Here is a 15,202-nt window from a genome sequence, read left to right as displayed (position 1 = left end):
ACACACACACACACACACACACACACACACACATATATATATATATATATATATATATATATATATATATTTTTTTTTTTTTAAATACAAAATATTGATATTATATTAATTATAGATTAAAAAAATATATGTTATATATAGAAAATAAATATGTTCATCTCCAAAGTCACATCTACCCCCCGAAATAGATCATATCAAAATCGGTCAAGCCGTTGAATTATGACATGATATCAAACAAGACACAGCACTTCTATGTATCTTTTCATGAACCTTAAAAATAATCTGCTGTTTGTATGTTTGTTGTCTGCCCGTGTGAGGTGTACTGAACTGATTTTGGTGAAACCCTACGAAAAATAGCAGCTCAGATATCAGAGAAGGATATGTGCTGTAAGTTATCGATACAATCGGTGTAGTTGTGAAGTGAGCTGGGTTGCAGGTCCCAGGCGCTGTTGAAGCTCCTCTCGTCCCGTCTCTGTAAGCAAAACATAAATAGTATATTATCACCTTGAGAGGGACGAATCCAGCCCTTATCTTCATCCAGCGGTCGAGTCTGCAGCGGAGTCCGACCCTGGCTGTCCAGATATCACCAGCCGGTATAGGTTTTGAGGACTCGCGCTCCACCTGGCAGGTCTTCATGGACTCGGATTTGCACTGAAGGTCGCACAGACGGACCTCCCTCAGCTTGGATGATCTGGAAGGAGTTTGGATGAGGTCGGTTGAAATTGAATTCAGAAATAAGAACATCAGCGGAGAGACCAACTGACAGGCGTTCACATCCCGCCCGCCCGCGGTCACGCTTGCTGCGGAGTAAGCGAAACGTCGGGAGTATGTAGGTAGTTTAAAATAATAAAAAAACGGGTAGTAATCTGAAAAATTTTAGTTTCATTTAACTGAATACTCTCAGAATGTAAGTATTTAAGATTAAATATATTGATTTATAAAATTTAGAGTAAACGATAGTTAATTGTTCAACTGGCGACAATGAACTGTCCGTTAAATTATTGAAGTGTAACTTCTTATGCTAGGGTAAGCCGCTTCGTAACGTAACGCGTAACGCGTAACGCCACTGAGCCTGGTTTCCCTTTCTCTATACGGCATCAGCACTACGCGCATGAACTAATAGTGTATCGAGTAATATTCAATGTCTTCAACAGATTATCAATTTAAGTAGTAACCTAAACTCTTTATAAGTACCACAGTTTCTGCTTTATATAGTTTAAGTCCCTACCAGGGAGCTGCTGAACCTCCCGCCACTCACCTGAAGACCACGTCCAGGTATTTCTGGTGCAGGCAGGCGGACACCGGCAGCGTGTACGTATAATTCCGTAGCACGCGGACACACACGCGCTCGCTGAACACGCTCGCGTTGGTGTAGCTCTTGCTCACGACACCCAGGGTGAGCGTGTCGCATTCTGTGACAGAATATACGCTTTGATACACAAACGCGCTGGAAAACATTATCTGTGTCATATTCCGATACGCGGCCGACATCACCGAAGCGCTCCAGGGGAACCCGTCCACAGGTTTTAATAACAACCTGTAACAAACATCCGCACACATATCGCGGAGACGGGTGGACGCTACGTATGTATCAACAACAGATCATTACAAGAAGACCATCCGCAACACGAACACGCTGCGGATATAGAAGTTAAAGAACTAGCCATCACCACCCCCTCCACTCACCCCCTCCCCCCTCGCCGTCCCCCTCCAGCGCCATCTCCTCCTGGCTCCTGGGCGCCTCGTCGCTGTCCGCGGCGCGCCTCACTCTGCTCTCGTTCTTCTCCAGGTAGTTGTTCTCCGTCATCACCGGCGTGAGGATCTTTCTCTCCGTCTGTGTGTCGTTCTGTTTCTCCTCCTCGTCGGCCCTGATGCTCTCCAGGGGCTGGCTGTTGAACACCTGGGACGGGTCCGAGCATGACGACTGGAAATAAAAATATATATATAAAAATCAGACCATACATATATATATATGTATATATATCTATGTATATATCATCTTACCAGGGTGTGTAACATCCGTTGTGACATTACTTCTATGTCCTTGTGTAGTTTGCGTGGAAAATAACATATAATTATAAACGTCACAGTGTATGTTTGTTCGTCACGATAAACCTGAACACTTTCTTGTTTGAGTGTCCTATTCGGCGAATATAAAAAAACACATGCGACTTAAAAATGAAGTAGCGTATGTATGTAAGAGACGAAATCACTCAGCATTCCATGGATTCACGGGCGGGTGCCGGGTCCATGATGCACTGAGAGGAGCTTCAACAGCGCCTGGGACTTGCGACCCAGGTGTGGATTTAAAAACCCTAACTAACGCTGGTTAAACGCTCACCTCCACCGTCCAAGCTCCTCTCCCTACCTAACCAAATTTGAAAAGAACCTACTAGGGCTGCCTTCGAAGTACTTTCCAAGAATGAATTCATGTTAGTTCTGGACAGGCCAAGTCTTTTAGTAAGTTGTAGAGAGATTTTGCTGTTATGTCTCTCGCTAACACTTTTACCGCGTAAAAATTAATACTTGTTGACCTTGATGATATGGTCTTTGGGGATGTTGGTTTCCCAAGGAACCTTCAGCTCTATCATCACAACGCGCTTTAAGATTCGCGAATACATAAATATGTCTGGTCTGGAGGCCGACGCACAAATATCCTCGGGGATTTTGTGTTGTTTTTCACACGTATCCATCATTATAGTCCAATCCGTAGCCGCTTTAAGGATGGAGTAAGGCTTGACATTTGTTTTTATAGTCCTAATGCCCTCCCTCACAAAACCTACTGATCGCTCGTTTGTGGTTATTTCCTTTTGCGCTCTGGCTACCGAAAGACTAACCGCTTCACGTTTGATTTCCAGAACCCTATCGTGACGACGCGAGTATTGACCGCTATCCAGGAGTACCTTACATCCCACTAACAAGTACCTAGCAGATCCAACTGCCTTCCCACAGATATAGCAAGTCTTTTCAGTACCTTTACCCCATCACACTAAATTACTCTGATCTGGGAGAGTCATCTGGAACGCATTGAGATAGAATTTTAGCAATGCTGGCGACCAATCATGGATTAAGGTGCGCCATTTTAGTGCTAATGGGATGCAAAAATCTCCTATGTGTAACCACTCGTTCTGCATTTCTAAACTTATTGCATCGATCTTATATTTATCATTCTCGTCTTGCCGAATAAAAGACTTCAATATATCCGTATCTTGGACCTTCCTACTTGATCCTAACCCTACTCTGTGACTTTGCGCTCCTATCATAAACTCTTGTGGAATTGAAGCCTTGACTCTAGCTTTGAGGTATATTTGCCTTTTGGGAGCGATGTAACGACGTCATCACGGGACTTCCCCAGGATGTATCTCTTGGAAACTCTCAGGTGTGGAGCTCCGATGGCTCTTGTAGATTTATCCAAAATATATTTATACCAACCTGACAACCAGAATCCAGCTCATTGTCAGTGCTCGAGGACCCGCAGCCAGCTCCGATGGTGGCCGCTGAGCGAAACAAGGACGGAGCATCTACAGGAGCTGCAAAAAATTACACCTGGAGGTTAACTGACGAGTTCTGGAACCGACAACACCTCAGTAAAATTAAAAAATACCAATAATGTTTATAACTGGTATAAGTTTCAATTTAAATGAGATGTTTTATTTGTTTTATTATCAAAATTATATGTTTAATTCTAAATGTAGACATGATTTTATGTTTTCTGTTTTAAAAGTTGTATCTAAACGGGTCCAGCCATCGTTTGTATCACACACCACTCAATGTCTTCACGTAGTTCCTTGTCGTGTGGGTCGTCGGAGGCTCCGGTGATGACGTCACGTACTGCGGAGACACTTTGTATGGGGCTTTCTCTGTTATCATAAAAAATACATTATTTATATATATATGTAAACTAAAAACGGCTGGAATTTAAATTATTTATTTGTATGGATCTGTGTTCCGCCTCAGACGGTTTAGATTCACAAATCATCCCGGCAGATGGCGCTGTATATATTTAAAATGCTGGTTTTTGCTATTTACTTCAATAACGACAGTTGGAAACGGTCAGTTAAAAGTGAAATGCTTATAGCAGTAGATTTATTCTATTAGTACTTGCGTCTGAGAAAACTGGTTTATATTAATAAAATTTTTTAGGAAAAATTTCGGTCACCCATCCAAATTAAGATACAGATGTTGCTTTGCATAAGAAAAATCTTAGGTGAATATATTTTTTCTCATATATGTATGTTCACACACAAACCTTTTGCCGTTTTCTTGACCACCATGTGCTGTGATATTTTAAGATTCTGGAAACGGAATTATATAAAACGTTAAGTTATTATAGCAGTGAGACGAGCTGATTAATTTAACTAGTATTTACTATTATGAAAATCCTTTCAAAATATTTTGCATCTCCATATTTAAGTAACTCTGTATATATATTATGCCATGTATGTATGTATGATATTTTCTTGTATAACTCCTAACCTGTATAGTGTTATGTTTCGCTGTCCGCGGCGTCACCCGCCTCTCCCTCAGCGACACCAGCTCGCGGTGCTCCCGGAAGTACAGCGCTGACATCGCAACTAAGCTGAGGAACGAGTTGGTAACGAAATTAATTACGGGAATATTATTACTTACACACGCCATCTGTTATTTATCGGAAGAACTAATTATATTATATTCAAGCAAACCGAACAGAACTATATGGAAGTAACTGGAAATTATTTTCAATACACCACTGCCATCTATTAAGTACTTTTGTAAACCATGTGGTTTATGTTCAAAATATTAAGAGCAAAGTATTTTCGTGAAAAGCGCCATCTATTATCATGAAAACGAAATAAATAAAAATAAAATCATTACAAGTAGCGCCATCTACTGTCGTTTAAGTGAAGTATATGAAAATTAATTCCCACATATGATGGACTCACCAGATAGCCATGACGAATATCAGTATAGTGATAACGATTTGCAGGAATTTATTTGATATTAGCTCCCCGCTGCCGCCGTATCTGTACTTCCTCCTGCAGCAGAACGGCAGTTTAGTGTTGCCATGTTGATAGCTCTCGTCGTCCCGCAACCACAGACATGAGTCCTTCTTTTTTGTTACCGTATAATTATCTTCCGGTGACTTCTGTTCCGCACTATTAACATAATCCGGATACGGATGTTCACTGTCCTTCATTTCTTTATTCTTGATGCATGTCTTATTGTAGTTGTAATATTTCCCATATTTCGTGTAATTCGTATGACAGTTTTTGCACTGTTTTCGGGTGAATTTTGGGGATTTGTGACTGAGTTTGTGGCAACACTCGTGTCTGCGGATGCTGCGGGCGATGTCTCTTATCTGATCGATAGAGATGTTCCCATCACTGTAGAAGGACCTCGAAGATGTGATCGACACTCGCGAATCTGTAACAAAAAGGTTTTAAATCAATATGTATGTTTGTTTGTCCCCTTGACCTTTGACGTTCAAACTCCTTGTTCTTTAAGTTCCTAATGAAAATTACTTTAGTTTCAATATTATAAATTTATTTTAATAATGTGATCTTTGATACAAGATAGAGCCGCTTTGAATAGTTAAAATTCACGTCCATATAATTATCTTCCTGGATAACAGATGGCGCTACTGTTTAAATAAATTGTTACAATAACTTTCAAATGACTCTGTTGTCGAATAACAGATGGCGCTGTATTTAATTGTTTATATGCTACAGATGATCCGACCGTTACTGATGGCGCTGTCATGTCTGGTGGTCCGCCTCCTGGTGAGTCTCTCCAGCTGGTCGATCCTCGTCTCCAGGTTTCCTGTCACCTTGCACAGCTCCTTCACTGCTCCAAGATTTTCCATGAAGATGCGATCCTTGGGGAGACAAACAGATTGTAACAAAACACACATACACTGTTAAAATTTTCGGTAAGCATTTTTTTTTTATTCGTTACAATTGAAACTAGTATGTAATGTATTTATATACAACTATAGTAATGATTATGGTACATATTTCTCGTCATAGTGTTGTCGTTCGTACAATGACCACAAAAACAGGTGACGAAGCCCTTCCACAGCCACTAGCGACATCTAGATGTAAAACACGCTCACTAAGTATACTAGACGTATAGGTTTCTATAAAAAAAATATTAAAAACGAACTCAAATAGATTATTAGTCAGCCAGGATTTGAACCTGCAACTGTTGGAACGTGTTGTATCTGATTTCAGTCGCTTTGCTGACTGAGCTGTCGCGCCTTTGAAAATTTATTTATGTATTAAGTCAATATTTCTCATTTAATAAATGTTATGTGTATATAAGAGAAGTTTTCTTCCCCACCCTGTTGGAGACCACCAAAAGTAAGTTGTCAATAGTATTTGCGGTTATGTATGTGTGTTTGTCACCTTGTTCACGACGAGGAACTTCCGTATCCTGTCCCCGTTAGCGAGGGTGACGTCACCGGCCTCCTTGACAGCGTCCGGGATGACCTCCCTCACCTCCTGGGCCAGCACTCCCGTGTCGGGGACCGTTGCGTGACCCGCCAGGCCCGTGTGGTGGGCGAACGACGGGTCGTAGTGGAATCTAGGGGTGAGACGACGTTTTACATATACAGGATGTTGAGTAAACATAAACTGATCACCCTATACATAGCGTGTAACTCACTTAACAACTCGTATGCTCTGCACGTTCCTCAGTTGCTGCGCCGTGTCCAACTCTTCAATGTCGTGTTTAGCTCTGGCGTCGGACGGATGTACTATGTGTCCCATCACTTTAAGGTTTCCTGGTAACACACACACACACACACACACACATTATATACAGCATTACGTTGTATTAGAAATACGAGATAAATAATATATAATGAAAAATGTATTGAGTGGGTTCGAACTGGGTACAGTACCTCGCTATACCCGCTTTAAACTAACGTGTCTAGTCCCTTCGGTTATTAATTCTACATTATTTTTCAAGTATCCAACAACGCTTCATATTATACAAACTTTTTGATAGGAAATCTATATTTTTTAATGTTTTTTTGGGTCGCACTAAAAATCTACCGAATGTACTTTTATATGACAGCCGCGTGTTTATAATATAACTAAACTAATCTTATAAACCAGTCACTTTAAAAGGATCACACCCAGAATATCTTGACCTCCAATAGAAATGATTTCCCATAATTGACACGGGTCTAAATCGCGCTCTATACACGGGACATATCCAAACCGATAAATTGCCCTGACGCTTTAAGGCATCCAAACCACCAAGTACCAATATATCCTGAGCCCTCAAACAGTACACCCACCATTGATAACACAGGCCTCGTCCGGCCGGTCGGTGTTGATGCCGACTCTCCCACTGTAATGGACGCTGTTCTCGGCTACTCCTCTCTGCCACCAGCTCTCAGTGCAGTCGGACTCGAACTGGCCCGGGTTCGATGCCTGGAGGTTTCAAAAAAGGTCTTTCAACATTCCACATAAGAAATAACTACGACTTAAATACATACATGCGTATAAGGAAGTTCAATTGATTAAACCAGCCAATGATGACCCTCTAGAAGCTTCATCGTGATTAAGTATGAGATCTGATGATCCGATCTGATGCTGTCTCTCGTACAGGGTTACCCACTCTGACTTGTCTGCTGCACGCTTTGAGAATACGTTATTTTTAGCGCCTCATTTCTTCATCTACTCAAAAACCCACTTTAACTTATCCTAACTGAATGATATAACAATCCCCCCCCCCCAGCCCCTACACAACGCTGCCTCTTTGCCTGGGTCTCTTACCGCCCCCTACAGGCCCGTATTAAGGAGATCACTCTAGAAGGGACTCCATGGAGTCTCGTGCTGTCACAACGTTATACTCACCCTGACAATGATCCTGTCACTAGCCTGCGCTGCCACTATGTAGTCGCTGTGCGCGACGTGAGCCCTCAGCGCCACCACCAGCTGGAAGTGCCTCTGGTCGGGGTTGGGGCGCCCCTTCTTCCTCATGTTATTGTTCGTGGTTTCAGCGAAGTGCAGACGACCCACGGTGACCTTAGCGCCCTCGCGCCGGATGTCCACACTGAACAAGGAACATTGTATGCAGAATTTGATCTCATCAGACTTCGAGTTGGTGGTCAGAGGCCAGAGTGAAGTGGCCATTACAGATTGAATCTGGTAGGGTGGGTGATAGATGATAGGGCCTGAGTCCTCGTCGGCCTCATTCATTCCTTTCTTCTCACGTCATGAGCTACATATATCTACTTAGTGAGTTTCCTCAGTTTAAGAATCTAACATTCAATGCACATACGATATTATAATATTTGTTACGACATGACTGTCGGTGTGGAGTTCTTAGGATGCTCTGAACATTTTCTTTACTCACGGCACTGGATGGAACGGTTTCTTGGTCCTGTCTGATTGGCTCTGCTCGATCCTCACCTCCTGGCTCGGGTCTTCCGCCTGCACATATGAAATTGTATGTTTTACCAAAAACAATTACGTCATTTAGAAAAATAATCAAAGTTCTGCTGAGATATCTTTATGCGGAAAAATATTTAAGATCGCTTAATGTATTATAACATTTTGCAAGAAAATTTTGTCATCTTACTTTGACGCCATAGAAATGCAGACAGAAGTTGTTAATCTTCTTGAATCCGTCTGGAGTCTTCACGTATTGAGCCTCCCCCTGGACCTGTATCTGGCAGGTCACCTGGAAGTGGTTCTTCTTCTGGCAGACAAAAGCCTCGTCTATCTGAGAGAAATTGAAGCCTTTGTCAGCGCCAACCACGTACGAAGTGTTCAAACTGGAACAAAGAACGAGGAATTTAGTGAAAATATCACGAGAAGTATAAAATATGGTTTGATTGTTATATTTGATTAAATTAGGTCTAAGTATTTTATGGCTTTCTTTAGGAGTCAGGTAAAAATATATCAAACTCACATAGGCTTCAAGTTGCAGTCGTATAGCGGACACCAAACGTTCTGCTGGAAGGCCGAGAACCTGATGCACTGGAGTGGCGGGTCATCGCCGGCCTCGGAGCCGTCCACGGATGGGGGAGGGCGGGCTACGCTCTCGGGAGACAGGGCCGCTGGGAGAGGAATCGAATTTATATACGATACAAAACGGTTAGACATCTAACGATATATCAGTATGCTCTGAGCTTATACGTTTGGTACAGGCTAGGGACAGAGCTAAGTAATTAATTGGGTCATTAAGGTTATTTTGCTGCTGTTTGGATGAAATTTTTCAATTTATCTTCTATATTTCGTTAGCACAGCATTAATATCATACCAATGTTGTGACAGACAGAAAATATGATGTAATAAATTCTCCAACGAGCAGGGATGACATCAGGAACACCTGGTATATGGCGTTGAAGGGGCTATTATTTTATTCTGGTCTATTGCTGTTGGAATTTGATTTTAGTACCGACGGCAACAACACGTCTGGACCAACGGTTGTCTATACGACAAAATTTAAGCGCCCGTTCATATTACTCCAGGGACGTATTTTTTCAAACTACAATCCCATTATTGCTATAATTTTTCTTCACTAAATTCATTTGCCACATGCATCTTATACATCTACTGCTAAAGATACTTCGTAAATAGCAATTGACAGAAAAATAAAATAATTCATAATAAAAAGACCTTCCTCGAAAAGAAGTGGATTGTAACACTAACCGTCAATAAAAAAAACTAGCTTTACCTGGTTCACATTTCACTTGGGAGTTCACGTCTTGAGAGTGCTTCCTCTTCTTGGCGCTGGGTTCCTGAAGGTTCGTATACACCGGGGTCAGGTTTTCATGACCCAAAGACACCAGCTGCGGGTTTAATATACCCTGCTCCAATTCCGGGAGCTCGACCCTCATCTGGCCGTATCTATTATAGGCTATGGGTTCAGTTAAACCCAAATCGTGCCTGACAGAGCGTATACCCAAATCTAAGTTCTGATCAGCTGGTAGGACCACTACATCGTTGAGGTTATTCCTTAAAACCTCATGATCTATGCTATCACTCTTCAATTCCTCGTATATGTAATCGCCGTTTTGCTGTAAAATTTCATGGGAGGTCATGTGTTCCGGCACCAGCATGTAGTCCGTGCCTAACACGGTCTGTGACACCGCTATGGTGTGGGATACCTGGGTCTCAGGACTGTAGGGGTTCTCGGAGCCAGAGTCCGGTGGACTTTCAGGTAGCTGGTGGCCCCTGAGGCACATAATATGGCTTATAATATTAAAGGTAGGTAGGTAAAATTCTTAATCTGATATTATATTTGTTGATCAAAGAAAATAGGCAATACTCGTTTTAAAAACTTATATATACGTATATTGTAGGTCCACAGTCACATATTTTTCCAGCAATGACGTAACAAAAAAAAATTGCGACGATAATGTTTCAAGAAAACGAACATCAGACCCAAAACCCTAGTAGGTTTTTCAAAACTATATATAATCTTAACTAAATGTCTGATCAAATCGAGATATATTTTCCAACCGTTCCAAATTTAAAACTCACCCTATACGGCGTGCGTCTAGAGGCTGGCCGAAGCAACCCTCGCCGACGGGGGCCATAAAAGCCTCCAATTCGTCTATAAGACCCGGACCTTGAGAGAAGAATGTTCAGAAATAAAATATATTTACTCGTCTCCACCGCTAACAGGAAAATGTACCGAGACATATATTATACTTAATTCTTTTAAAGTTAAAGCCTTAAAGTTTATGTGATGGCTAAAAGAAGGGTATTATAAGTTAGATATTGATGTCTGTGTGTCTGTACGATATTAGCTCTTAAACTTATCGACCGATGCTGTTTTTAATACGAAGACTAGTTTTTTTCTTGCTCAATATCGGTGCCCCTGTGTGAGAGTATCAGCTCTTATCCAATATGATGTAAGTCATTTTTGGCCCATGATTATTCGGTTGCCTGCGTCACGCGTTCTCGTATAACATTTAAATTAATAACGTAGGGGTTTTTCTAATCTAATATATTTCCCTATTTAACTCTATATTTTAGTAACCTTATTTTCAACCGTCTGCTGGAAATATTTGTTTCAAACGAACCTTCCATAGTACACGTAACAAGCAACTAAGTTCTGATATATTGTTAACTTATAATAATACGCTTTAACGTACTTGTTAATAATAAAACGAACACACAAAAAGACACTTTTCCCTTGAGATCTTATCCCCAAAAAGCGATCTCATTTACACAATCAAAACTTACATGACATAATAATATACATCCATATATATATCTACACTCCCATTGATAGGAACATTCCTTATCCTTACGATGAAACAGTAAAAAAGTCAGTTTTAATTCTAAAGGAGTTAGTACAAAAAGTAGTGGACTAGAGAAGAAGTTTAAGAGTTAGGCTTCTATGAGATCGAGAAGAGTCATGAGAGACCTTGAGAAAAGCAAACTGCTGTTTCTGATGAAGAGCAGCACATAAAGAATGTGACTATTCATGTTAAAGAGAATTGGCAGAGAGCTGTGTTTTTCAGGAAATAGAAACACGTGGACTCTTATCTGTATACCAAATGAAGAGCTCATACAGAGGTTTTGCAGGCTCTCAAGTCTACTCACCTGTTCCTCAGTGACATTTTAAAGACGTGAGCCATCAAAAATCAAAGGTGGGAAGAACGACATAATTTACAAATCATATCGTCCTCGCTAATATTATACGAGTAAATGCGAGAGTAACTCTGTCTGTCTGTATGTTACGTTTTCACGCCTAAACCACTGAAACGATTTTGATGAATTTTCGTATAGAGATAGACTGGACCCTGGACAAGGACATACACTACCTCTTATCCGGATCTAAAAATTACGCTGATTTAATTGAGCAAAACCTTTTTGATCGTGATGTCTACCCATCATTCAAAGAATCAGCCTATAAAATATTACATCACGATCCCAATCCCGAAAGTACAGTCCGAATTCAGTGGCCGTAGTTACAGAGAACGACTCTGATGTTGACACGGATAGAGTCGCGGGCATAAGCTAGTTAGAATGTACTATCTCCATACATGATCATTTAACGAACCGGCCAGTTAATCGGCTGGTCGGTTAAATCATTCAACCAATACCATTAATTTACATTAAACTATACGTTTAAAAAAATAAAAGAATTATCCAATTAATGTACTATTAAATTTATATACCTTATGTATAAAAATCTCTATATATATACACACATGTATAAAGAGAACATATGTATGTTTGGTTAAATGAAAAATTCTAATAAGTATATAATAATACAACCTCAACAATAAAAATATCCTGAATTATATAAATTATAAGGAAGGACGAAAATAATTTCGATTGTATTAGTGTGTAATGAAAATACGGTTAAAGAAGTCGCTTTCAATGTTTCACTTCCGGAATAATTTAACTGACGGAAGGACAGACATACTTGCAGACGAAATGTCACGCAACAAACATACATATATATAATTAAAGGCCCGCGTCCCACACATGAGGGCGCGGGTTCGAAACCTGGCAAGTACCAATGTGATCCTTTCCGAGTCATATGTACTTTCTAAGAGTATTCAGACACCACTGACGGACGGTGAGGGAGAACATCGTGAGGAAACCTGGACTTATGATTTCAAATTATAAGATTGAAATCGCCAACCCGCCTTGAGCGAGCGTGGTGATTAATGCTCTAACCTTCTCCATGTGAGGAGAGGCCTTTGCTCAGCAGCGGGCTCGTAGGCTGATGATGATAAGACCGCTTTTGAGACAGACATCCATCAAATGAAAATGATAAACACGTTTCGATAATACTTTATCATATTTATAGAGACGAATGAGAGATAACTGCTGTACATTATATACGAAAATATATAATATTAATAAATATATATAATACATTATATATTATTAATTACTTACTCATCTTTTGTAACGTAAACAGGCTTTGTAATTGTACCTGGACTTATTATATGCAAAAACTTACTGATACTTAATACTTAAAATTAATACATATATATATATATATATATATATAGAAATTTTTTCAATTTAAATATAACAAAAATATACATACCTAGGTTTATAACATTAATATATAAAACAAAACGAAACACTCATAAATCTCCACTTAAAACTAAAATAATTCAATATTTTTTTTTTATAATCAATAGCTATTTACTAGCATGTAACACTGAAGTATATTTTCACGTTAACAGAACGTAGTTATTACGTTGATGTTAGAGAACAAATGCTCTGGTTACGTTGTAATTACGTTATGTGTGTTCAGAATGAAAATGCTGCGATGCGCTTGAGCGTGACAAGTTATATATATAGATTTAAAATATATAATTATTATATGAAAAAAAATTAAATTATCTCAATTAATTCAATAATAATATTATATATATATATATATAAACAAATACAAAATTTAATTATTAAACGTATTTTAAATTTAAATTTGTAAGTTATTTAGAGAGACACAAGCGACAAAGAGAGTACGATTCTTATAGCAGATGTCACAAACTAATGGTTTTTCTTATTTCACGGACATTTAATAAAATGTCGCAATTAGAACGGTGACAGTAACACAATTTCATAGCTATGCATGCAGTGAAAGTTTCAATGATGTGTACACGATACGTTGTGGACGGACAGACGCACTGTTCTTCTTATATATATACTAGCTACCAGCCCCGGCTTCGCACGGGCTCTTTACAGAGAATATAAAATAGCCTATTTGATTTTGGGATTATTAAACTTATATTATGATAACTTTCAAATGGTAGGCTCGCTTTAAATGATTTAAAAACTAATTTACAGATACCGATGTAGGCTTAGACACGAAGTAATTTGTTTTGATAAGGCTTGATACCGTATTTATGGAAATAGCTTTCCGATAAACGCTTTAGGAATGCCAATTTTTAAAAGTTGTAAATTGGATATAGTATGTTATCCTTAAGGTATAGACATATGCCATCGCGGACTTTTCTGTAGACCTATATAAGATACACAATTCCACCATATATTATTTTGTTATATCTCAAAGACTTTAAGCAGCGTTTTCTTTAAAAGCTCTCGTACGGCTCATGTTTTCCCGACATCTTCAGCAAATATCGTTAATGTACACACAAGTAAAAAAAACTTAACAAATTATATACTAAAACCTTCCTCGAGAATCACGCTATCGAGTGGCGATGACTGTTTGATAATCGCTGCAGTAGTTTTTCAGTTTATCGCGAACATACAGACAGACAGACGCGGCGAGATACTTTTTTTAATATGCATTGATATAACTACATTACATAAAAAAAATTGAAAACTTTAATATAAACAATGAAATAAATGATTTGATAAATTTGTCTACGAAAAAAACTGTAATATATTTTTCAGTTGCAGTTCACTTTATAATTACAAAGTTATATTTTTCTATTTTTACTGAATACACTATTTACAAGCTGTCACCCGCGACTTCGTCTGTATTGTACGTTATATTAACAACGTTACAGTATGTTGTTTAAACACTGATCTTAGCGGTCATAAAAATATATGTTAGTCAAATCTTTACTATCTTTATATTAATCGAGGACGTCTCAGTACATGTATATACTCGTACAGGATACGAGCGTGTCCTGAATATGACCTGTTGTATATAGCTGTGGTATATACAGGGGTTCTGACGGGATGAGAACACGACTACACACCCTTTATATATATACATATATATATATATATAATATTTGTTACTTGTATATACTAAATAATATATACGCCAAATGAGATAAAATTTAATCCACAGTCCACTAAGCAGGAGTACTAAATTAACAATTTTAAATTATTTATAACACTTAGTAAACAGAAAATCATAATATTAATACTCTCATTATACTATATTTAAATAGATTCAGATATAAAAAAAATCCGTTTAAAACGAAAAAACATGTTCACTTCAAAGATTAACTTACCACACGTTCGCCGTCACACTAAATACTCTGCGTTTAGAATACTACCTTACATCGATGCTGTGTGAAGTTTTAAGCATGAAGAATTTTTTACGTTTTAGGCTTAGGATACAGAAGCTATAATAAAAATAATATATATTAAAAATCTCCCCCAATCTCCTTACCGATGATGTGTTAAAAATGCATTTGTTTTCTATACAGGGGACCAAAAAACAATTGAACCGTGTAATCATATGTTTTTTTTTGACATAAATGTATTGTTTATTTATTAACCGACTGCAAAACAGCTGGTTATGA

At 38.9% G+C, this 15,202-nt stretch overlaps 1 protein-coding gene across 1 annotated transcript in view; it reads right to left on the bottom strand.

Annotated features, from left to right (window-relative positions):
- Window positions 1-15,202, bottom strand: part of LOC116776581 (uncharacterized) — a 30,509-nt gene that overhangs the window by 1,251 nt on the left and 14,056 nt on the right. Inside the window, exons 2-19 of the mRNA XM_032669806.2 lie at window positions 10,482-10,569; window positions 9,673-10,172; window positions 8,905-9,052; window positions 8,572-8,767; window positions 8,347-8,423; window positions 7,845-8,043; window positions 7,283-7,418; window positions 6,643-6,760; window positions 6,384-6,561; window positions 5,719-5,854; window positions 4,923-5,403; window positions 4,477-4,579; window positions 4,250-4,295; window positions 3,765-3,860; window positions 3,433-3,530; window positions 1,687-1,924; window positions 1,259-1,412; window positions 505-691 (exon numbers count right to left, since the gene is read on the bottom strand). Coding sequence (XP_032525697.2) covers window positions 505-691; window positions 1,259-1,412; window positions 1,687-1,924; window positions 3,433-3,530; window positions 3,765-3,860; window positions 4,250-4,295; window positions 4,477-4,579; window positions 4,923-5,403; window positions 5,719-5,854; window positions 6,384-6,561; window positions 6,643-6,760; window positions 7,283-7,418; window positions 7,845-8,043; window positions 8,347-8,423; window positions 8,572-8,767; window positions 8,905-9,052; window positions 9,673-10,172; window positions 10,482-10,569 — 3,179 coding nt within the window. The remainder of the gene's footprint in view (window positions 1-504; window positions 692-1,258; window positions 1,413-1,686; window positions 1,925-3,432; window positions 3,531-3,764; window positions 3,861-4,249; window positions 4,296-4,476; window positions 4,580-4,922; window positions 5,404-5,718; window positions 5,855-6,383; window positions 6,562-6,642; window positions 6,761-7,282; window positions 7,419-7,844; window positions 8,044-8,346; window positions 8,424-8,571; window positions 8,768-8,904; window positions 9,053-9,672; window positions 10,173-10,481; window positions 10,570-15,202) is intronic.

Source organism: Danaus plexippus, chromosome 30 (genome assembly GCF_018135715.1).
Source record: "Danaus plexippus chromosome 30, MEX_DaPlex, whole genome shotgun sequence".
Taxonomy (NCBI): Eukaryota; Metazoa; Arthropoda; class Insecta; order Lepidoptera; family Nymphalidae; genus Danaus; species Danaus plexippus.
Note: the sequence above shows the minus strand (reverse complement) of the source record. Positions and strands in the feature narration are given on the sequence as shown.